This window comes from Punica granatum, chromosome 1 (assembly GCF_007655135.1).
Source record: "Punica granatum isolate Tunisia-2019 chromosome 1, ASM765513v2, whole genome shotgun sequence".
Classification (NCBI taxonomy): Eukaryota; Viridiplantae; Streptophyta; class Magnoliopsida; order Myrtales; family Lythraceae; genus Punica; species Punica granatum.
In genome coordinates this window covers 10,924,149-10,948,793 of record NC_045127.1, presented here as the reverse complement: position 1 = coordinate 10,948,793, position 24,645 = coordinate 10,924,149, and the positions used below count along the sequence as shown (strand labels likewise).

General features: G+C 35.9%; 3 protein-coding genes across 3 annotated transcripts; 1 reads left to right on the top strand and 2 right to left on the bottom strand.

The window, feature by feature from the left end:
- Positions 1-205: 205 nt before the first annotated feature.
- LOC116192241 (nuclear transcription factor Y subunit B-1-like) lies at positions 206-1,477 on the top strand. The gene is made up of 2 exons (XM_031520722.1): positions 206-971; positions 1,104-1,477. The coding sequence occupies exon 1, from the start codon at positions 443-445 to the stop codon at positions 926-928; it is 486 nt and encodes a 161-aa protein (XP_031376582.1). The 5' UTR covers positions 206-442; the 3' UTR covers positions 929-971; positions 1,104-1,477.
- A 5,402-nt stretch (positions 1,478-6,879) lies between these two features.
- LOC116203199 (potassium transporter 19-like) lies at positions 6,880-10,725 on the bottom strand. Its single transcript, XM_031534867.1, has 8 exons — positions 10,552-10,725; positions 9,460-9,685; positions 9,001-9,375; positions 8,576-8,887; positions 8,306-8,473; positions 7,965-8,219; positions 7,271-7,895; positions 6,880-7,144 (listed from the first exon to the last, which is right to left on the bottom strand). Exons 1-8 carry the CDS (start codon positions 10,723-10,725, stop codon positions 6,880-6,882), a joined length of 2,400 nt encoding a protein of 799 aa, XP_031390727.1.
- Positions 10,726-13,658: 2,933 nt separating this feature from the next.
- Positions 13,659-17,470, bottom strand: LOC116198950 (potassium transporter 19-like). Its single transcript, XM_031529230.1, has 8 exons — positions 17,277-17,470; positions 16,383-16,608; positions 15,928-16,176; positions 15,503-15,814; positions 15,233-15,400; positions 14,893-15,147; positions 14,199-14,823; positions 13,659-14,072 (listed from the first exon to the last, which is right to left on the bottom strand). Exons 1-8 carry the CDS (start codon positions 17,448-17,450, stop codon positions 13,808-13,810), a joined length of 2,274 nt encoding a protein of 757 aa, XP_031385090.1. The 5' UTR covers positions 17,451-17,470; the 3' UTR covers positions 13,659-13,807.
- Between the last annotated feature and the right edge of the window lie 7,175 nt (positions 17,471-24,645).

The window sequence follows — 24,645 nt, the reverse complement described above, 5'->3', positions numbered from 1 at the left end:
AGGAATGATTATCTATATATAATACATTGATTAACTTAATCAGCATGTTTAAGCTTTTGATTAATATTAAATTAATGTGTGGCAGCTTAATCTAATCCTATTGGTGCAAAATAAAGGAGAAAGTTTGGGGAGCCTGTCTGTACTACCTTATCAAAATGACTAGCATGTGTTAGAACCCAATTGCCCTTTTAAAGCGAGTGATCAGCCACAAAACACCCCCTTCACTATATATATTCGGAATCTACTAGACGCGTAGAATACCACGACTGCCGTATAGATGCATCTTGAACGTGTATTCAATATGTACATACTATCGATATATGGGAAAACGAAGCGTCTAACGACTCTTGAAGAGGGAAAGAAGTCTTCAAGCATCTCCGGGTTGGAGATCTAGCTTACTACATACTTTCTTCTCTTCCCCCCTTCCTCTAGTACTAGAAGCATGGCCGGTAATACCGGGAACAGTACGAGCGAAGATGGGGGCAGCGCTATTAAGGAGCAAGATATGCTGCTCCCAATAGCCAACGTAGGCCGGATAATGAAGCAAATCCTTCCCCCAAATGCTAAGATCTCCAAGGAGGCCAAGGAGACGATGCAAGAGTGTGTATCAGAGTTCATAAGCTTTGTCACAAGTGAAGCTTCGGAGAAGTGCCGCAAGGAGAGGAGGAAGACAGTGACGAGTGACGATATCTGCTGGGCCATGGCCACGCTAGGGTTCGATGATTATGCAGGGCCCTTGAAGCAGTACCTGGAGAGATACCGAGAATCTGAGGAAGGGGACCGGGCCAAACAGGAGAGATCCCAAGACGAGGATAAATCTTCATACCGAGATCAGAGAGGAGCAGACGGCGATGAGGCCGAAGCATCGGCGAGGCCTTACGGGATTGAAAGGAGCAACAGTGCCTCATATAGTTCAAGGCCATTTTGAAACTCTACTGTTTTGAGATTAGGACGTATATGGATTTTTGAAGGTTTAATTCATGAAATACTATTGATTAACTTCATCATTATTTACTTTGCTTTTTTTTTTCGACTTCATACTTTGATTTGCAATTGTTCCCACATTCGGGAATTAAATTGTAGCTTCATCGGGGTTATTGCAGATGTTGACTCGAGACTTTCAAGTGATTGTCAAATGGAAGATCAATTTCGCCGAATGCAATTGTCCCAATTCCACGTTTTGGATCTACTTAACAGTGAGTTTGAGAAGTGCTATGTCAACTGATGACCAAAGTTCATAACAAAATGAAGCTGGAGCAGAGAGGTCAGTACGTACGTCCATTTCATGTCCAGTGAATTTTCATCAGAGAAAAATTATCTGTGTACTCTGAATTGATAGAGATTATTATCGCGATTAATTGCATAACTCAGTGAATGTTGGTAAGACGGGATGGAAGATTTCCTTTCTCTTAATTTTTTGAAAACTGAGTAGCTGGAGAAGTGTATGAGTATAGTAAGCAAAAATATTGATCCCAAATTTATGCGATTGTTAAGAAATTGACATGAGAAGTTCTGATCATAAGAAATTCATAAGGTAATAAGAGACGGATCGCTATTAATTGAATCAGTCTGCTAACTTGTTACCGACAGCGTAGTAAACGCCATGTGCCAGTATCATGTCCATATCTCTCTAAGGCTATTTTATTAATAGGTGAAATCTACGTCTAAATCTATCTATTAAAGTCTACATCAAAAGTTGACTAGAGACTGATAAATTTGTGGGGTTAGGGTTAAGAAGTAACCCACAAACATGGGAACTGGGAGAGGTAGTCCTCACTCCTCATTTGGGATACAATACATGAATTCAGCTTTATAGGGACGGCAATTGAGACAGAAGAAGACGTTAATGTTGTAGTGATAGTTTATGTCTTGGAAGAAGACAATTCATTGACCAATTCCGGTGCTTTGTCCGGTGAGGCAGACTGGTAATGAGAGGATTAATTAGGGCTAGGGTTTCCTCAAAAGGCATGGAGCTGTGTACTTAATAATTGTCTCCTGCCTCGACGGTTGTTACTGTTTAAGGTTTTCTGTTGAAGAACAGGACTTCCCAACATATCGATCTCCCCCGCATTGGAAGATGCGCAGAAGTATAATAATTAATATCTAATGAGCAGAAACCCAATAAAGCACAGATCAATCCGCATACCAGTTAGTTTTAATTTTTTTCAATTACTGACATCGGTAGGCTTAATATAATGAAATATAAATTTTAATAACTAATAAAAGGGCACAGGTATTCTCACTGGGTATCGAACATGAAACATCTTGGTTACCATACGAGGGCATGCACCATTATATTATACCATCTTTTGATAGTTAGTTAATTTTGATTATTATTAATTTATTATGAGAGACAATCCAGTTGGTGGGAAGAATTATTGTTTTGATCTTTGGCACCACTTATGAGAAGACCAAAATTAACAATGCACAGCTATACGAGGTTGATGTAGTAAAAAGACACTGTTATTGAGTTCAGTCTGAAAGTAATGTGTCTCTGTTTTCATGCGTTGTAACTGTTAACTTTATCCCGTTAAAAATATAGGCATGATTCAGATCCGCTTAGGCATCAACTTGTTAGTGGACGACAGACGCATGAATCCGAGAGCATCCAATAGAATTTTCTATAAACTTTAACCAACGCCAGCCAATAGTTAGTTTTCTAACTACGTGGGATATGCTTAAACAATAACAGCGATTGGTTTTTCATATTACTTTATGCTATCGCATTAATGCATCGCAAAGTCAATAACATGCGACATGGATGAACGTATCGAGTTCAATGGAGAGCTTGCTTGCTTCATTGCCATTTTTTCCCCCTCCTTTTTGGCTGGCTTCATTGCCTTTCTTGAGCTGTGAGTGATCAACGTTGTCATCAGAAGCAACTTGCAATTTATTAGGATATATATTCTGAAAAATATAATAAATTTTATAGTAATTATATCGTTAATTGCATATAAAAAAATTTTAAAATCTTAAAAGGAAAGTGGTCCTTCCTCTCCATATGAAAAATAAAGCAATATATAATATTGCAGTAGGAGGATAGCTCTTGAATCTTGTAACCAGTAGACCGTAAATTTTCTTTTATATATATATATATAAGTGATTTAATTAACTGGATTTACTTATAAAGGTATGCTTATTTAATTTATCAAATAATTAGACATTAGACTGACTTCAACAACGACACCTAGGATTAAAGATTTCTGTTGAAACCATTTTAAGGAGGGTTAATATATAGAGAAACATTTGACTTGAGACATGAATATTTTGGCTACTCAATTCTCACTGGCAGAACAGACTTCCTGTATTTTTTTATTTTTCCTTTTATGTTTATCACTTTTCAGACACATGGACCTTTTCTATTTTTCTGTTTATTTTTTGGCTGGATGGGAGGTTTTATTAATAATGTTGGGTTCACTACTTCGATGATGGCGAGGCTATGGGCAGTTAAATCCGGGCTTGAACTAGCTTGGGATATGGGCATTCGTAAGCTAATTGTGGAGGAGGACTCGGAGGCATTTATTTGTCTCTTACGTTCACGACAGGATCATGATAATATACATAATATAATATAGATAATATCTTATATCTATAAAAAAAATATATCATCTGATTTGCTCTTTGAAAATATCAAATATATAACACATAATATCTATAAAAATATGATCTTATTTGTTTTTTATATGATCTTATATGATTTGTTTTATCTAGATATTCTCATAAAATATTTATAACTTTAAAAAATGCAAAAATGAAAAAAAAAAAGACCAGTCCAATAATTCTATATAATATGTTTTAAAAAATAAAAAATTCATTTTTTGGAAAAAATAAAAATTTAAGAAAATAACAATTGATCCAACAAATTTATATTTATATATTTTAAAAAATTTTAAAATATACTTTTTTCTCTACCAAAAAAAATCTTTTTTAAACAAAGCTAAAAGGATTGAGAAATAACGAATGGTCTCACAAATCTATATCTATATCAATATTTATATCATTATCTTTACCTATCTATATATATCAATGAAAAATGAAAACAATTTGTTGTTTTAAAAGGATTAAAAAATTGAGAAAATTTCATTCAATAATTGTGTATTCTGAGGTCAACTGGCGAGACCCACGATGTTCTTGATTTCTTATATATATATATACACATTATAAAAAATTATAATTAAATCATAATAAAGATTAGTCTTGACCACAAGATCAGTTATTACAAAATAATTAATCAAATTAATTTCACTGATTTTTTTTTAAATCATTATGATGTTGGATCTTATAAAATTTTCACAAATATAGGGGCCACCAAGCATTGTACACTTTCACATCGACTGCATTATCCTGATTTCTTGTTTGAATATATATATATACATTGTACCTTTTTTCCTTGATCTTTTCATACGATCGGAGCGATAACTGGGCAAGAGCGAATGATAATCAGTTTGAGGTATCGCGGTGCACAATTCTCATTGATTAGGCTCTTAATTGGTGTTCCATAGCAAGAACTAAATATGTAATTTACGTTTTAAACTAGTTTTCAATCTTGTGCATTGTGCGGATTTATTTGCATATGGTAATTATTCACAATCTTTAAAGATGAAATTACTTCTTATGAATGATAAGAATTTTCAATAATTAATTTCTATTTCTGAAGAATGATTTCTAATACGTTAGAATTTAGACAAATTTTAAATGATTCAGTGACAATTTTTGACTGATTCTCATATTTATTTTCTTTATAATATTTAATTAATCATTTATATATTATCTTAGATCATTATGTATATTTGGTTCAAATATAGAAACTCGATTTATGTAAATTAACTATAACATTTTTTTAGTATGTTGATAGCATGTATTACTTTAGTGTAGTTTGTTTTGCTATATATGGCGAGATCTTGAGGCTCTAATTGAACGAAGAGGAACCGCTCCTGGAGGGAGACATGGCTTACGGGGAGCGACTTGATCGTCACAAATACGAGGACGGAGTGGAGTGCAGGCACATTTGCGACGTAGTGGGTGAACATTGTGGTGATACCCTGGACAAGCTTTGAGAAGCACAGGGCGAGTCCTTGGACCCACCTGATGTTCGTGCTCGAGGCGACCTTGATGAGCTCATCAGCGGAGACTTTGTTGTCCTGCTCGTAGTAGTACTTCTTCTGGTACCCGTAGAACCATACAAACATGACGCTTGCCATTAGGAAGGAAAATATCAGGGGAAGGAAGCCCCCCGTCCATAAACATGTAGAGGACGGAGTTTAAAAATGCGAGCTCAATCACGCCAATCGTCATGATATAGGCTAATATATAAATGATTCCGGTCTTCCATATCATGATCATCGCGATGATGAGAAAGAACGATGTGATTACAAGGACACTCCCAACGCCAATCCCTGCGATAATAAGTGAGAAATTAATGAAAGCAGATCTAGCTTAGAACAAGGTGATTTCTTGTTAACTTACCGTAGGCATTGCCCATCTGTATGGTGTTCTTAAACCCGAGGGTGACGCCGACACAGGCAACCATGAGGAAGGCATTGATCTCGGGGATGTAGATCTGGCCCTCGACCTTATTTGAGGTGTGGATCACCTTGACCCTAGGAAAACAACCCAGAGCTACCGATTGCTTTACGATAGCAAACGCGGCAGAGATCAAAGACTGACTCGCAATGATCGCAACCAACACCGCCAAAACAAACATCGGCCAATACACTGGTTTTGGAATCAAAAGGAAACCAAAATCAACACGAGTAAAACTCACTTAATATATTAAAACTCGGTCTGCTACATGTGATTAGACTTACTTGGCATGGAGCTGTAGAATGCGGTGGAAACACCTTCAGGATGCTTGCGAAGGTAGGAAAATCGATTTTGTAATTTTTGATATGATGTCTTTTAATAGTATTATAGGACATTCTTGTTTAAAATACTTAATTTAAACTTTTTGACAATTTTTTGATTAAAAAGTTGACTTTAATAATTCTTATTTCAATTCAATCCGTCGAATTGTATAGATAATTTGAGAATTTTATGATATCTTATACTTAGTTTTATTTATGTAAATTAACTATTATACTTTTTTAGTATGTTGATAGCACGTATTATTTTCGTATAGTTTGTTTTACTATATATATAGATATAGATTATAAATTTATATTTTCTAATAAAATCATAATACAAGAAATTGGGCAAACTTTCCGTCCTCAATGATATTAAACATTAACTAAATATTATGTCGATTTATTTTTTTGCCTGATATGTGAATACATAATATGATTTATGTAGACACACACACATATATATATGTATGTTCAAATATTTGTTAGTCCTGTGATATTCAAATATTTTTAATTGTTTTTAGTATGTTAGTAAAGATATAAATTATGAATCAATTCAACTTAGTACCCAATTTTTACAAATTTAAGTAAAATCTTAAAAATTCATTCATAAGCAAAAATTTATATACATTTTTTCGGTAATCAATTTAAAAAGGAGGGGTACAATTCGAGGATTTCTCAAGAGATCACTCACCCATCCCAGTACTACTCTCTCCCCAGTACGCCTAAATTCAGAGTTCTGATAGAATCCAGTGCATTACTGCTGAAAATTTCAATATTAATATTAAAATTGGTAATGATAGTTAACATAGTTAAATGTGGGCACTAGTGGTGATTATAAGTGCCGCATGTGGAAAACCTGTTCTCACAATCTGTATATGGTATGAAAATCCAAACATAATATGGATTATGAAGTGCTGGATCACAGTAGAGTTTCATCCCTCAATTGCAATTGTATCCACAATTCCCAAAAAAAAACTGAAAAGGATGAACTTGTCAGGGAAAAAAAATCAACTCATCGGTCCGATTAGAGCATCGCTTAACTAATCTCGTACGTGACCCCAACCTTCAGGAGCCGCTTACGGGGTAACATGAATACTTGGTCTTGCTGCCTTACAAAGCTCTTCAACCACGCAAACAAGCAGTTGATCATCACTCGGTCCGCCGGCGCCGATCCCTTGACAGCCACCAGCTCGCTCTCGCCCATTAGATAGGTGATCCCGCCGTTCTTCAATGCTTCGTCCACGAGTCCCCGATCTCTCCGGATGCCCTCTTGATCCCCAGATTCGACTTTGCTAGATTGTCTGAAAGAGAACACGTACACTGTTAGGAAAACAAACCAACGGGTTGAAAATTGAGATGCAGGCTATCAAATTCTATCATAAGTAATAGAATAAGCTTTGAATCTGTATCATTTGGCCGATCTTAACCTGTCTAAGTCGAGCTCGACGTTCTCAATGAACTCCTTGAGCTGGCACACCAACATCTCCTCAAACACACCATGCTCCATTCCCACATCACGATATCCATACCTCACCACACACCGGTATATGGCGAGATCTTGTGGCTCTAATCGAACGAAGAGGAACCGCTCCTCGAGGGAGACATGGCTTATGGGGAGCGACTTGATCGTCACGAATACGAGGACAGAGTGGAGTGCTGGCACATTTGCGACGTAGTGGGTGAACATTGGGGTGATACCCTGGACAAGCTCTGAGTAGAACAGGGCGAGTCCTGGGACCCGCCTGATGTTCTTGCTCGAGGCGACCTTGATGAGCTCATCAGCAGAGACCTTGTTGTCCAGCTCGTAGTAGTACTTCTTCCGGTACCCGTAGAACCATACAAACATGACGATTACCATTAGGAAGGAAAATATCAGGGGAAGGAAGCCCCCGTCCATAAACTTGTAGAGGACGGAGCTCAGAAATACGAGCTCAATCACACCAATCGTCATGATATAGGCTAATATATAAATGATTCTGGTCTTCCATATCATGATCATCACGATGATGAGAAAGAACGACGTGATTACAAAGACGCTCCCCACGGCAATCCCTGTGACAATAGTGAGAAATTAATGAAAGCAGTTCTAGCTTGGAACAAGGTGATTTCATGTTAACTTACCGTAGGCATTGCCCATCTGTAAGGTGTTCTTGAACCCAAGGGTGACGCCGACACAGGCAACCATGAGGAAGGCATTGATCTCGGGGATGTAGATCTGGCCCTCTACCTTATTTGAGGTGTGGATCACCTTGACCCTAGGAAAACAACCCAGAGCTACCGATTGCTTTACAATAGCAAATGCGGCAGAGATCAGAGACTGACTCGCAATGATCGCAGCCAACACCGCCAAAACAAACATCGGCCAATACACTGGTTCTGGAATTAAAAGGAAACCAAAATCAACACGAGTAAAACTCACTTAATAGATTAAAACTTGGTGTGCTTCATGTGATTAGTCTTACTTGGCATGGAGCTGTAGAATGCGGTGGAAACACCTTCAGGATGCTTGCGAAGGTAGGAAGCTTGACCAAAGTAGGCAAGCACAATGGCAGGAAACACTAGCCCACAAGAGCTTACTTGAATAGACCTGATGTAAAAATGGCCGAGATCAGCGAACAATGCTTCCGAACCTGATCGATTAACAAAATTATAACTAGAATTACTACATTTATCATCTGATTATATATAAGATAACAAGCTTTGATGAAGTGATTTATATGATGTATATGCACCTGTAAGGCAAAGAATGACACCACCTAGAGAGATCCAAGCCTCCTTATGGTTCCTCTTGAAATATGCTATGATGTAGGCAGGATTCAAGGCTTTGATGACACTAGGATCGTGATTCACGAAGTTGAAGATGCCAATCAGCGCGATGCTGACGAACCACAAGGAGAGGATGGGGGCAAAAGTGTACCCAACTCTGTGAGTCCCAAACCTTTGGATCGAAAAGAGGAAAACCAGAATCCCGACGGAGATCCACATGACTGTGTTGTCCGTGAGGGAGCTAGCCGCCATCTTTATGCCCCCAACAGCCGACAACACTGCATTTGCGAGATCAACAATGATGTGAGACTGTCGCTGCTTAATATATAACTAAGTTAACAAACAACAAGAGTGATGTGAAAAATGCAGTAGCATCAAGAAAAAGTTTTACCTGAAATGCAGGGTGTGAGGATTCCGTCTCCGATGACCATCGAGGTGCCAAGCATGGTGGTAAGCAGAAGAAAATACTTGGCTCGTATGCTGTTCTCAAGCCACGACTTGACCATGGAGGCCCTCTTTTGACGGCGGTCTGGGAGCTGCAACCGGTAGTTGGAGATTTCTCGGTCCTCTTTCTGTTGGTTCGGGATCAGGCTGGTCTTTGCGTATCGGCAAATCAGAGAGTACAGCGCGAAAGTTCCTCCTGTGAAGGCACTAATTGCACTCCTTGTTAGCATGCAGTTAGTTGATTCATTTCCATAAAACATTTGCTCATAAAACTTCAAATGATTTAAAAGCATTTTGGAAGTACGCCGAAATGATGATCTGCCTTCAGTTCGATATGCACAAACAAACAAACAAAAAAACGGAAACGTCAACAGATTTGCAAATATAAGGTTGTGAGCCAACTGACCATCGCCATGGTCATTCGCAGACAGAACAATCCACACGTACTTCAGCATGAAGATGATGACAATGGAGTAGAAGATGAGAGACAGTGCTCCGAGAATGTCCTCATTATCCTTGATCCCATTCGGGAAGATTCCCGGCAGGACGTAGAGCGGCGATGTGCCAAGGTCGCCATACACGACCCCGATGCTCTGAACTGCCAGCTTCGTTATCATCACCCAACTCAACCCCTGCAAACTAAGTGTCAGAATTCGTTTGCCAGTGCAGTGAAAGGGTACATAAGCGCTTTCCAACCATTTAATAGAAAATAGTTTTTGAGAGTTATTAATACGATTTTCTCTAGATGCTTATGAACTCTTTTAACTGAAAAAAGAATAGATGCCTATGAAAATTGATGCAGCTTATATTCTATTCTAAGACCGATTTTAATCATAACAGTTTTAAATTAGCGTCTTCCACGCACTTTAGTTTAATCCTGAAATCAAATATGTTTTTATGGTAAATCCCTCCCAAATCAAGCCTTAAATACCATTTGCACTTCCATAAACATCGAACTTGCAAACCAAGCTCCATAAAAATTACTTACTCACGAGGAATTATAGAACAGAATGGGATAAATGAATACATTGGCAGACGATAATATTCAATATGAATTTAATCGACAATATCTTAAGCTGTTACGTGAGCACACTACGGCTCTGTTTGGTTTCAAAGTTGTATTTTAGAATCACAATTCTAACTTAATTCTACCCACTACAAAACAAAATAACTCATACAAAGTCAAAGAGTGGTCCCATTTATATTACTTTTTCCCACAACAAAACAACATAACTCTTACAAAGTCAAAGGGTGGGCCCCATTTATACCACTTAAAATCAAAATCAAAATCACAATTCTAAAATCCTACTATGAAACCAAACACCACCTACAATTCTTTTTCTGCTTATTCAAGTTTAAAGAATTTATGCCTATCATATAAATAAAAATTGATCGTGCAAAACATAATTAATTTGATAAACTTCCACGAAAATATTGACTCCTACTAAACCTGAGATACACTTCCCACAAAAATATATAGACATTGCTCTTAACCCACCTCATTGTGACCCAAGCTGTTCCGGCCGGCCTCAAAGTCAAACGTATCAAACTTGTTAACCCTCGGCATCGACCGTATGGAACTTTTCGAAATGCTCTCACCGGCCATCGGGCCATCCCTCTCCGGGCTGGACGCAGAAGACCCTTCTTCCACCGGTGAGTCTCCCTGCTCCATCCTCAAACTGCAAAAGTGAAAGAAAAGGAGGTCGGAGTTAAAAAGTCGGTACTTTAGTCCAATGGTAATATATAGAGGAATGATCCGCGTAGGGGCTTAGGCTGTTTCCTGGAATTTTCTGGCGGCGATTTCGTTTTAACTGATACTTTCTTTTTTGGGAGGGGGGTTAATTTTAGTGATAATTTGTTGGGAAGAAAAAACTGAAAAATGTGAATCAAATCAAATATTTCTTCTCTATTTTTTTCTTTTTGTGTGTTTTTCCAATTCATAACGCGTTAAGGAAGTGTTAAAATCTGTGATTTTTGGGATCCCGTTAATTTCGAGATCCTATATTTGGTCAAATTTAAGTGTATTCACCATTTTCCAGCTTTTTTTATTTCGGTGAACCATTTTCCAGCTTTAAATGTGCTTTATATGAATCTTGGTTCTTGGCGGGGTGGGTTTGTTTTTTGAAATTTTTTTAACTCAACTCAACTAAACTCCACTTATTTTCAATTCAACATCACTATTATTACTTTTTTTCATTTTTTAAATTTTTTTAACCATTTAATTAATTTTTAATATTAAATTATCTCAACTATTTATTACTTTTTCATAATTCTACAACACAATCATTACTTAATCATTACTTTCTCTCAATTATTTATTACTTTTTCACATTTTTTCTCATAATTCAACAATACAATCATTACAAACCAATTAAAATCAAAACTCAACTCAATTCAACTCTAAATCCAAACAAACACACAACATTGCACACTTTTTCTCAACTCTGCCTTTATGTATTTAGCTAATTTTCCATGCTTACCGCACAACATTGCACCATCAAATATGAAAAGGAAAGTAAATGTTCAGACTTCCCCTTAATATAAATTAGGTCTGATTCTAGGTAAAATCGAGTATATGAACCGTGAATTCATATACGAGTCAGGACGATTCAATTTTGATAATTTATATCCAGCATGATTAGATGTATCAGAATTTCTTTTTATGATGAAAAGCATCAGAATGTTAAATATATATAATGTAAATGATTCTTAATATTTAAAATAAAAACGATGGTGTGTTACTAATGACACGTTATATAGGAATAGCATGAATGAGGTAAACCCGAATTATTACTCTTAAAGAACTTACACTTTGTTTTCCATTTCTAAATAGAGAGCGTCTATGTGATATTTTATCGATGAAATATTGTGCTGGATCTTAGGAAGTCCATACAATTCTCAATTTGCAACGCGAAAATCTCGATTTGACAACTATACGACGGTGCAGGATGCCCAAATTTGCAAATCAATTATTATCATCATTAATTAACAACCCAAAATGTATTAAGATTAATAAAAATCCTAACAAATATAATTATTATTTGCTCTTCAATGTACTCCAGATGTTTTTCTCTAGGTTTTTGTATTTTTTTTACCATTGAATATAATGTAATTTCTTAGGAGGAGATTTCTGGCCAAAGCTGATATTTGACATTAAATAGCCAAAATAGACAAATATACTTAGATTAAAAACGAAAGCCCCCTTCCTACCCCAAAAAAAAAAGAAGAACGAAAGCCCCCATTAGCCCAAACAACATTATTCTCTTTCCTCGTAAATTCATTGTGATTCATTTATCCCTTCATCAAAGTCAAACATTGGAAACCAACGTGAGTTGATTTAAAGAATTCGAAACTTGTTCCCTTTAATTAAATGAGGCTTCGAATTTGAATCTTGTAATAAAAAAATTCACGTTGTAAGAGTTTTACCCATTATTGAATCGACCCGACTCGACTGTATTAGTCGGAATCCAATTGGTTTTTCGAATACTGGAAAAGTCAAACCGTTTGGAGAGGGGGATTTAAATCTAGTAGCAAAATGCATTACTATCTAATGCAATATTTTTTTTTATCTAAAGAGTAACATGTGGTTTTTACACCTAATTATAATTGATTTTAATTATATATTTAGTTACTTCTTTTTATGTAAAAACACGGTTTCTCCACCTCATTAATCGTTATTTTGGTCTTTTAATTAATCATTTATATATTATCTGAGATCATTATATATATTTGGTTCAAATATAGAAACTCGATTTTGTGATTTTTGATATAATGTCTTTTAATAGTATTATAGGACGTTCTTGTTTAAAGTACTTAATTTAAATTTTTTGACAATTTTTTGATTAAAAAAGTTGACTTAAGTAATTCTTATTTCAATTCAATCTGTGGAAATGTATAGATAATATGAGAATTTTATGATATCATATACTTAGTTTTATTTATGTAAATTAACTATAATATTTTTGTAGTATGTTGATAGCATGTATTGTTTTAGTATAGTTTGTTTTACTATATATATATAGATATAGATGATAAATTTATATTTTCTAATAAAATCATAATACAAGAAATTGGGCAAATTTTCCATCCTCAATGATATTTAACATTGACTATATATTATGTCGATTTATTTTTTTGCTTGAAATGTGAATAAATAATATGATTTATGTAAACACATATATACATATATATGTGTGTTCACATATTTGTTAGTCCTGTGATATTCAAATATTGTTAATTTTTTTTTAGGATGTTAGTAAAGATATAAATTATGAATTATTTCAAATTAGTACCCAATTTTTACAAATTTAAGTAAAATCTTAAAAATTCATTCATAGGCAAAAATTTATACATTTTCTTTTGGTAATCAATTTAAAAAGGAAGGTACAACTCGAGGATTTCTCAAGAGGTCACTCGCCCATCCCAGTACTAACGCCTAAATTCAGAGTTTTAATAAAATCCAGTGCATTACTGCTGAAAATTTCAATTTTAATATTAAAATTTGTAATAATAGTTAACAGAGTTAAAGTTAAATGTGGGCAATAGTGGTGAATATAAGTGCCGCATGTGGAAAACTTGTTCTCACAATCATATATGGTATGAAAATCCAAACATAATATGGATTATGAAGTGCTGGATCACAGTAGAGTTTCACCCATCAATTGCAATTGTATCCGCAATTGCCAAAAAAAAAACCGAAAAGGAACAACCTGAGAGAAAAAAAAATCAACTCAACGGTCCGATTAGAACATGGCTTAACTAATCTCATACGTGACCCCAACCTTTAGGAGCCGTTTACGGGGTATCATGAATACTTGGTCTTGCTGCCTTACAAAGCTCTTCAACCACGCAAACAAGCAGTTGATCATCACTCGGTCCGCTAGCGTCGATCCCTTCACAGCCACCAGCTCGCTCTCGCCCATTAGGTATGTGATCCCACCGTTTTTCAGCGCGTCGTCCACGAGTCCCCGATCTCTTCGGATGCCATCTTGATCCCCAGGTTCGGCTTTGGTAGGATGTCTGAAAGAGAACACGTACATGATTAGGAAAACAAACCAATGGGTTTAAAATTGAGATGCAGGCCATCAGATTCTATCATAAGTAATGGAATAAAGTTTGAATCTGTATCATTTGGCCGATCTTAACCTGTCGAAGTCGAGCTCGACCTTCTCAATGAACTCCTTGAGCTGGCTCACCAACAACCCCTCGAACACACCATGCTCCATTCCCACGTCACGATACCCATACCTCACCACACAGCGGTATATGGCGAGATCATGAGGCTCTAATCGAACGAAGAGGAACCGCTCCTGCAGGGAGACATGGCTTATGGGGAGCGACTTGATCGTCACGAATACGAGGACAGAGTGGAGTGCTGGCACATTTGCGACGTAGTGGGTGAACATTGGGGTGATACCCGGGACAAGTTCTGAGTAGAGCAGGGCGAGTCCTGGGACCCGCCTGATGTTCGTGCTCGAGGCGACCTTGATGAGCTCATCAGCGGAGACCTTGTTGTCCAGCTCGTAGTAGTACTTCTTCCGGTACCCGTAGAACCATACAAACATGACGATTACCATTAGGAAGGAAAATATCAGGGGAAGGAAGCCCCCGTCCATAAACTTGTAGAGGACAGAGCTCAGAAATGCGAGCTCAATCACACCAATCGTCATGATATAGGCTAATATATAAATGATTCTGGTCTTCCATATCATGATCATCACGATGATGAGAAAGAACGACGTGATTACAAAGACACTCCCCACGGCAATCCCTGCGATAATAGTGAGAAATGAATGAAAGCAGTTCTAGCTTAGAACAAGGTGATTTCATGTTAACTTACCGTAGGCATTGCCCATCTGTAAGGTGTTCTTGAACCCAAGGGTGACGCCGACACAGGCAACCATGAGGAAGGCATTGATCTCGGGGATGTAGATCTGGCCCTCGACCTTATTTGAGGTGTGGATCACCTTGACCCTAGGAAAACAACCCAGAGCTACCGATTGCTTTACGATGGCAAACGCGGCAGAGATCAGAGACTGACTCGCAATGATCGCAGCCAACACCGCCAAAACAAACATCGGCCAATACACTGGTTCTGGAATTAAAAGGAAACCAAAATCAACACGAGTAAAACTCACTTAATAGATTAAAACTTGGTGTGCTTCATGTGATAGTCTTACTTGGCATGGAGCTGTAGAATGCGGTGGAAACACCTTCAGGATGCTTGCGAAGGTAGGAAGCTTGACCAAAGTAGGCAAGCACAATAGCAGGAAACACTAGCCCGCAAGAGCTTATTTGAATAGACCGGATGTAAAAATGGCCGAGATCAGCGAACAATGCTTCCGAACCTAATCGATTAACAAAATTATAACTAGAATTACTACATTTATCATCTGATTAAATATGAGAAAACAAGCTTTGATGAAGTGATTTATATGATATATATGTACCTGTAAGGCAAAGAATGACACCACCTAGAGAGATCCAAGCCTCCTTATGGTTCCTCTTGAAATATGCTATGATGTAGGCAGGATTCACGGCTTTGATGACACCAGGATCGTGATTCACGAAGTTGAAGATGCCAATCAGCGCGATGCTGACGAACCACAAGGAGAGGATGGGGGCAAAAGTGTACCCAACTCTGTGAGTCCCAAACCTTTGGATCGAAAAGAGGAAAACCAGAATCCCGACGGAGATCCACATGACTGTGTTGTCCGTGAGGGAGCTAGCCGCCATCTTTATGCCCCCAACAGCCGACAACACTGCATTTGCGAGATCAACAATGATGTGAGACTGTCGCTGCTTAATATATAACTAAGTTAACAAACAACAAGAGTGATGTGAAAAATGCAGTAACATCAAGAAAAAGTTTTACCCGAAATGCAGGGGGTGAGGATTCCATCTCCGATGACCATCGACGTGCCGAGCATGGTGGTAAACAGGAGGAAATACTTGGCTTGTATGCTGTTCTCAAGCCACGACTTGACCATGGAGGCCCTCTTTTGACGGCGGTCTGGGAGCTGCAACCGGTAGTTGGAGATTTCTCGGTCCTCTTTCTGTTGGTTCGGAATCAGGCTGGTCTTTGCGTATCGGCAAATCAGAGAGTATAGCGCGAAAGTTCCCCCTGTGAAGGCACTAATTGCACTCCTAGTTAGCATGCAGTTAATTGATTCATTTCCATAAAACATTTGCTCATACAACTTCAAATGATTTGAAAGCATTTTGGAAATATGCCGAAACGATGATCTGCTTTCGGTTCGATATGCACAAAAAAAAAAGAAGATCAAAATGTCAACAAATTTGCAAATATGAGGTTGAGAGCCTACTGACCATCGCCATGGTCATTCGCAGACAGAACAATCCACACGTACTTCAGCATGAAGATGATGACGATGGCGTAGAAGATGAGAGACAGTGCTCCGAGAATGTCCTCATTATCCTTGATCCCATTCGGGAAGATTCCGGGCAGGACGTAGAGCGGCGATGTGCCAAGGTCACCATACACGACCCCAATGCTCTGAACTGCCAGCTTCGTTATCATCACCCAACTCAACCCCTGCAAACGAAGTGTTAGAATTCGTTCGGCAGTGCAGTGAAAGGGCACATAATCGCTTTCCCACCATTTAATAGAAAATAGTTTTTGGTAAACATTATCAAAATCACGATTTTGGCTAATTTTTGGGAGTTATTAATACAATTTTCTCTAGATGCTTATGAACTCTTTTAACTGAAAAAAGAATAGATGCCTATGAAAATTGATGCAGCCTATATTCTATTCTAAGACCGATTTTAATCATAACAGTTTTAAATTAGCGCCTTCCACGCACTTTAGTTTAATCCTGAAATCAAATACGTTTTTAGGGTAAATCCCTCCCAAATCAAGCCTCAAATACCATTTGCACTTCCATAAACATCGAACTTGCAAACCAAGCTCCATAAAAATTACTTTCTCACGAGGAATTATAGAACAGAATGGGATAAATGAATACATTGACAGACGATAATATTCAATATGAATTTAATCGACAATATCTTAAGCTGTTACGTGAGCACACAACAATTTTTTTTCTGCTTATTCAAGTTTAAAGAATTTATGCCTATCATATAAATAAAAATTGATCCTGCAAAACATAATTAATTTGATAAACTTCCACGAAAATATTGACTCCTACTAAACCTGAGAAACACTTCCACAAAAATATATAGACATTGCTCTTAACCCACCTCATTGTGACCCAAGCTGTTCCGGCCGGCCTCAACGTCAAACGTATCGAATTTGTTAACCCTCGGCATCGACCGTATGGAACTTTTCGAAATGCTCTCACCGGCCATCGGGCCATCCCTCTCCGGGCTGGACGCAGAAGACCCTTCTTCCACCGGTGAGTCTCCCTGCTCCATCCTCAAACTATAAAGGTGAAAGAAAAGGAGGCCGGAGTTAAAAAGTCGGTACTTTAGTCCGATGGTAATATATAGAGGAATGATCCGCGTAGGGGCTTAGGCTATTTCTTGGAATTTTCTTTGGGGGGGGGGGATTAATTTTAGTGATAATTTGTTGGGAAAAAAAACTGAAAAATGTGAAATCAAATCAAATATTTCTTCTCTATTTTTTTCTTTTTGTGTGTTTTTCCAATTCATAACGCGTTAAGGAAGTGTTAAAATCTGTGATTTTTGGGATCCCATTAATTTGGAGATCCTATATTTGGTCAAATTTAAGTGTATTCACCATTTAGCTTTAAATGTGCTTTATATGAATCTTGGTTCTTGGCGGGGTAATTAAAGACCTGCGAGTTATTTTTCTGCCTTTATATATTTAGCTAATTTTCCATGCTTACCGCACAACATTGCACCATCAAATATGAAAAGGAAAGTAAATGTTCAGACTTCCCAATTAATATAAATTAGGTCTGATTCTAGGTAAAATCGAGTATATGAACAGTCAATTCATATACGAATCAGGACGATTCAATTTTGATAATTTATATCAAGCACGATTAGATGTATCAGAATTTCTTTTTATGATGAAAAGCATCAGAATGTTAAATATATATAATGTAAATGAATCTTGAAATTTAAAATAAAAACGATGACGTGTTACTAATGACATGTTATCTAGGATTAGCATGAATGAGGTATACCCGAATTATTACTCTTAAAGAACTTACACTTTGTTTTCCATTTCTAAATAGAGAGCGTCTATGCGATACTGTATCAATGAAATATTGTGCTGTATCTTATGAAGTCCATACAATTCTCAATTTGCAACTCGAAAATCTCGATTCGGCAACTATATGACGGTGCAGGATGCCCAAATTTGCAAATCAATTATTATTCTCATTAATTAACAACCCAAAAGGTATTAAGATTAATAAAAATCCTAACACATATAATTGTTATTTGCTCTCCAATGTACTTCAGATATTTTTCTCTAGGTTTTTGTATTTTTTTTACCATTTAATATAATGTAATTTCTTAGGAGGAGATTTCTGGCCAAAGCTGATATTTGACATTAAATAGCCAAAATAGACAAATATACTTAGATTAAAAACCAAAAGCCTCCTTCCTACCCCCCCCCCCCCCCCCCCCCCACAAAAAAAAAAAAAAACAAAACAAAAGCCCCCATTAGCCCAAGCAACATTATTCTCTTTCCTCATAAATTCATTGTGATTCATTTCTCCATTTATCAAAGTCAAACATTGGAACCAACGTGAGTTGATTTAAAGAATTCGAAACTTGTTTCCTTTAATTAAATGAGGTTTTAAATATTATTCTCTTTCCTCATAAATTCATTGTGATTCATTTCTCCATTTATCAAAGTCAAACATTGGAACCAACATGAGTTGATTTAAAGAATTTGAAATTTGCTTCCTTTAATTAAATGAGGTTTCAAATTTGAATCTTGTAAATAAAAAAAAAATCCACGCTGTGAGAGTTTTACCCTTAATGAGCTGATCCGACTCGACTATATTAGTCAGAATCCAATTGGTTTTCTGAATACTGGAAAAGTCAAACCATTTGGGGGAGGGGGAATTAAATCTAGTAGCAAAATGCATTACTATCTAATGCAATATTTTTTGTACCTAAAGAGTGACATGCGGTTTTTACACCTAATTATAATTGATCTTAATTATATCTTTAGTTACTTATTTTTATGTAAAAACACGATTTGTCCACCTCATTAATCGTTGTTTTGGTCAGTAACTAAGATTTGTATATCGTTATGTTGGATTTTTTTTTTGGGTAAAAATTAGTGTTTGCTAAAATCTTCATAGTTATGATTTTTTTTTCTATAACAAAGAGTTTTATTCTCCCCGAGTTCATGAATACCCTCACAAACCCATAAATCTAAGTAAGTTCATGTGCAAGCACATATTTGGGTGGCCTCACCAAGAGCTATACACACCCCACAAACTCATGAATCCAGGTAAGTCCAAGCACATATTGGGGTGGTCTCACCAAGGGCTACGCGTACAAGGGGAAATTCGAACATACGACTTCCACCCACCCCAAGGGCTAGCGCACCCGACTCGACTGTATTAGTCGGAATTCAATTGGTCTTTCGAATACTGAAAAAAGTCAAACCGAGGGGGGAGTTAAATTTAGTAGCAAAATGCAGCAAGCTTTTTTTTACCTAAAGAGTAACATGCGGTTTTTACACCTAATTATAATTTATATTAATTATATCTTTAGTTACTTCTTTTTACGTAAAAACACAGTTTCTCCACCTCATTAATCGTTATTTAGGTTAGTAACTAAGATTTGTAGATTGTTATGTTGGATTTTTTTTCTGGGTAAAAATTGGGGTTTGCTAAAATCTTGGTAGTTATGATTTTTTTTTTCTATAACCAAGAGTTTATTCTCTCCGGGTCCATGAATACCTCACAAACCCATGAATCCAAGTAAGTTCCTGTGCAAGCACAAGTTTGGGTGGCCTCACCAAGGGCTACACACACCCCACAAACTCATAAATCTGGGTAAGTCCATGTGCAACCACATATTTAGATGGCCTCACCAAGGGCTACGCGCACAATGGGAGATTTGAACGTACTATCTCCACCCACCCCAAGGGCTAGCGCACTATGGGGGATTTAAACCAACAACCTTGTGAACTACTCACAAAGTGTACGCACATCTAACCACTTATGCTAACCGTTCAGGATTAGTTATGATATTTTGTAAATAATCAAATCTTCATAGTTAAGTTGCAAATACCATGTGAACTATCTTGAAATGCTATGCGCACAAGGAGGTTTCGAATCTACAACCTTGTGAACTACTCACAAAGCATATGCATGTCTAACCACTTGTGCTAACTCTTGGGGCTAGTTATGATATTTTGTAAATAATCAAATCTTCATAGTTAAGTTGCAAATATAGTGTGAATTATCTTGAAATTATGTTAGTGATATTTCTCAGGAAATTAAGTTGATCTTGTCTACAAATACGTGTTTTTTCTCGGAGTTCATCAATCTCGTCATGAAGAAAATTCATCAACGAAACAAATGCTACACTTCTAGATGATCGGATGGCCGAATGCACTTTTATAAGAAATTAAAGTTAGATCTTTAATATAGATTACAGTCTTCTACGAGGCTTAATATATAGTAGATGATCTAATCTAAAAGGTGAACCATATATAAAATTGAGACATCTAATGAAAGGAGATAGGGCAGGACAAACTTGATCCATAGTTTATTATAATTATGTTTGACATACTATAATTATGTTTGACATACATAGTAATAAGGGTGTGAGCAAGAATGTGAGAAAATAAAAAAGATCCGACCAGATTGAAAATATGAATTTATCTAGATGTTAATTGTTTCTCGTTCAGTTTTATAATTCACCAGATATTTCACTCGCGCGTTGCGGGATTATTTTAGACAAAATTGTTATTCATATGTAAAATGATATATAAGTTTCTAATCTTCATCTTATTGAAAAAAAAAGAAAAAGATATGTAAGTTCTCTTTTAAGAAAATGTTATAGTGAATAATTATTTTGTAGGAATAATGACTTTTGAATTTAATAAAGTAGAAGATATACTAGTAAAAGTGTTATTATAACCGGACCAGACATTGACCGGTTGAGGCTTGGGTTCATAATTTTTCGGATCGAACCGCATGTTTAATTAAATTATAAATAAATGTGCTAAATTAATTTAATAAGTGTTTATGATAGCAAATTTATATATTAAGTGATGGTTAATGTAAAATAAATTGAGTTTACAAAGAAATGAATAAAAATCTACATTTATGACACAAAGGAAGTGATAATGGAGTGGTTAGTAAGTCAAGCATTTTTCTCTTTGGGGTGTCATTGGTTTGCAGTTCTATCCCCCAAGTCAAGCTCATTTTCACTTATTTTATTTAAAAAAAATTAGAAGGAATCGTCCGGTTCATTGTCGGTTCACTATATATTTGCCTAAAAATCGGCCAATTCTATGGGTCCACGGGTTCAACTATGCATATATAGTCCAATTACAGAACCGGACCTGTCAAGATTTCAATTCCTGATCAAACTAGCCGGTCCGGTCCGGTTCTGAAAGCACATTTTTCTCTGAAACTTGTAGGATTTATTAATTTAGTTTTAAGTGGCTAATTTCAATTTGTGCTCTAATTTATATACCAGAATAGGTACTTAATTTATATACTCTTAATACTCAATATCACAAAATTATGAGAGCAATACTTTTCACCATTTTGCTCACCGAAAAAAATTAAAGTTTATATAATATTTGAATCAAGATAAAATTTATATAGCAATTATAATAACTAAAAATGCATTCGGAAAGGAAAATTTTAGCTTCGGTGTAAATGTTACTATAATGCAATCATCACTTTTATTTTAATTTTTGTGTGGAATTATACTTTTACATCCATTTTAGTAACACTAAGTAAAAAGTCTGTCTGATAAATACTTATATATGAAATGAAAAATAACGTCATGTATTCCAACCTTTACATGTTATTTTAAGTTTAACCCCACATCGATTTTTTTAAAGTATCCTAACGTTAATAGTTTGGTTTTAAATCTATTCCGCAATAAAAGTTTCATCCATTTTTTTACGGAAATGCTGATATGGCATGTTAATTGCTTGACGGAGCTGACGTGGAGAGTGGGTGGGTCCCAATATAAGGGAAAAATTACACCATATATCCCAATCTTTTTGTTGTTTCTCAGTTTTATCCTAATATTTTGATTCTTTCTCAATTTTATTCCAACATTTTGGTAGTTTCTCAGTTTTATCCCAATATTTTACTATTTTCTCAATATTATCCCAACAGGTTGGGATAAATTTGAGAAATTATGAAAAGATTGGGATAAAATTGAGAAAAAAAAACAAAAAGGTTGGGATAAATTTGATAAAATACTAAAAGGTTGTAATACATAGTGTTATTTTTCCCTTGTATTAGGACCCACACACTCTCCACGCCAGCACCGTCAAACAATTAACACACCACGTCAGTATTTCCATTAAAAATAGACGAAATGTTTACGGCGGTATAGAGTTGAAACCAAGCCATTAAAGTTATGATATCTCAAAAAAATCGAAGTTGGGATAAAACTAAGATCACATGTAAAGGTTGTGATACATCCACTCCTTTTATATTTCTCTAAACCAATAAAATCAATCTGATACATTTTGAATTAGATTGGAATGTGCATGAAGTTTCATAAATCGAATTTGTCAGCGTAAAATCTTACCAATTGCCATCTCAGAACACCTTCGCGATACTTTATCTTTTTAGGTGAATAGATGTCTCTTTGTTGTCTTGTAACGAGTCCGAACCGGAGTGGACTTCGTTATTTGTAGCCTTCCACGCATGTATTTACCTTTGAGTTTCCTATTAATAGATTTGCCTTTGAGTTTCTACATACCCCAACTAAGTTCATAGCCTCATACTCTGATTTCCTCCTCAACTATCAATCCCATTTGGCTGAAGGTTTTATGCAAGTTCTTATGGAGAAGAGAAAAAAAAAAAAAAGAGCAATTAAAATTACGTAGTAATGTTGATCTTCATCTCCACAAATGAAATGCTTGTTTCATGAAAGGTGGAAGTCTACATAGGCAAAGTGGCATACGGTAATACATATAGTGACAAAAATGCCATTAATAAGATGACACATCGAACCAATAAGTCACTTCCTACGGCAGACAATCGAAGCGATAATTTACGAACAATAAGATAGAGACAATATAGACAAACGTCGAAGGGTTGTTTGAATATAATATGAATAAAGTATAATAAAAGTTGATTTACTCGAATTTGAAAAGTCAATTTTATGTAGAGCTATAGACAATTATATGAATCTTCTCGGCGTGAAGTAAATTATTTGAGTATTTTAAAAATCGATATTTTTATCTAGATTATTTCTCGGCCCTTAGATCAGTCTTCGTTATTTTTTTAACCTAATAGTTACACGATATTTGCAACTCATTATTCAATCTTAATCATAATCATATTTAAGTAACTTTTTTTAATGTACAAGCACGGTTTTTACGCCTCATTATTTTTTTGGATGATTACACGTCGTTATTTTAATTAGTAACTAAAATAATCTTTTGTTAAAATCTTGGGGATATCAATCTTCTTGAAATTTTCTTCATGATTTCCCACAACAGGTTAATGTTATTTTTGTCTACTACATTTTTTTTTCCAGGTCATCGATCTCGTGCTGGAGAAAATTCATCCAAAAAAAAGGTCGCACCGAGAAATGATAATCTAGAATCGTTTTGATACGACGGGGACGAGAGATCACAGTGATTGTATGCTTCAATTAGCACATCTGATGACCAAATCCGCTTTTACGAAAAGAAGTTAGCCTTTAACTACAAATTACAGCCTCCGACGAGGCCTGATACAATAGGTGATTGGATCTGAAGGTGAACCATAAAAAATTAAATCCAATTAAGGACGGAAGATAGGGGAGGACAAACTAGATCGCTAATATATATATATAATTAACGAAAAAAGTATGGATTTGGGCCCTCACGGTCGATTGTTTTTCTATTAAGGCTGCAATGTTAGTTTTCATTTAAGTAAGGCCTTTATGTTTTATTAAATGTTTGTTTAAGCCTTTCATATTTAATTTGTTATTTGTTCAATTTTAGAAATTAAAATATGATTTCATTAATAAAAGAAATTAAAATTAAAATATGAGTTTAGAAATTAAAAGATAATGAGCTAAACGTCCAAGATGAGAGGGGGGGCAGCGGTGACAGGCCGACTTTCAGAATTTTTTTTTCTTTTTTTAAGATAATCTTTTATTCTCTAAATTTATTTTTTAATTTCTGAAATTGAAAAAAAGGGAGAAGAGAAAGAGGGAAATAGTGGTGAAAAGAAAATACAGTAATTTATCATATGTATATATATATATTTACAATTTTAATAATTTTGATCTAATTATTATTATTATTATTTGTATCAAAATATTTTAGGAAACCGATAGTTATGTTACTACATCAATATTATGGTAATAAATCAATGTTGATTGGTTCAAGCGATTCGGTGCTTATTAATAAGGTCTCAGTTCGAGTCTTTGTGAATGCAGAAAATTCAAGCTGAGAGAGTTTTACTCTTTAATGGACCGA

What these genes read in the sequence shown, in the direction of transcription:
- LOC116192241 (XM_031520722.1), top strand. Translation starts at nt 443, where the DNA reads ATGGCCGGTAATACCGGGAACAGTACGAGCGAAGATGGGGGCAGCGCT.
- LOC116203199 (XM_031534867.1), bottom strand. Translation starts at nt 10,725, where the DNA reads ATGGAGCAGGGAGACTCACCGGTGGAAGAAGGGTCTTCTGCGTCCAGC. An exon ending in TGTCATTCTTTGCCTTACAG is followed by an intron (nt 8,474 to 8,575) that starts GTGCATATACAT and finishes TTAATCGATCAG; the next exon opens with GTTCGGAAGCATTGTTCGCT. An exon ending in ACAGATGGGCAATGCCTACG is followed by an intron (nt 7,896 to 7,964) that starts GTAAGTTAACAT and finishes CTATTGTCACAG; the next exon opens with GGATTGCCGTGGGGAGCGTC.
- LOC116198950 (XM_031529230.1), bottom strand. Translation starts at nt 17,450, where the DNA reads ATGGAGCAGGGAGACTCACCGGTGGAAGAAGGGTCTTCTGCGTCCAGC. An exon ending in ACAGCTTGGGTCACAATGAG is followed by an intron (nt 16,609 to 17,276) that starts GTGGGTTAAGAG and finishes CTTCGTTTGCAG; the next exon opens with GGGTTGAGTTGGGTGATGAT. An exon ending in TGTCATTCTTTGCCTTACAG is followed by an intron (nt 15,401 to 15,502) that starts GTACATATATAT and finishes TTAATCGATTAG; the next exon opens with GTTCGGAAGCATTGTTCGCT.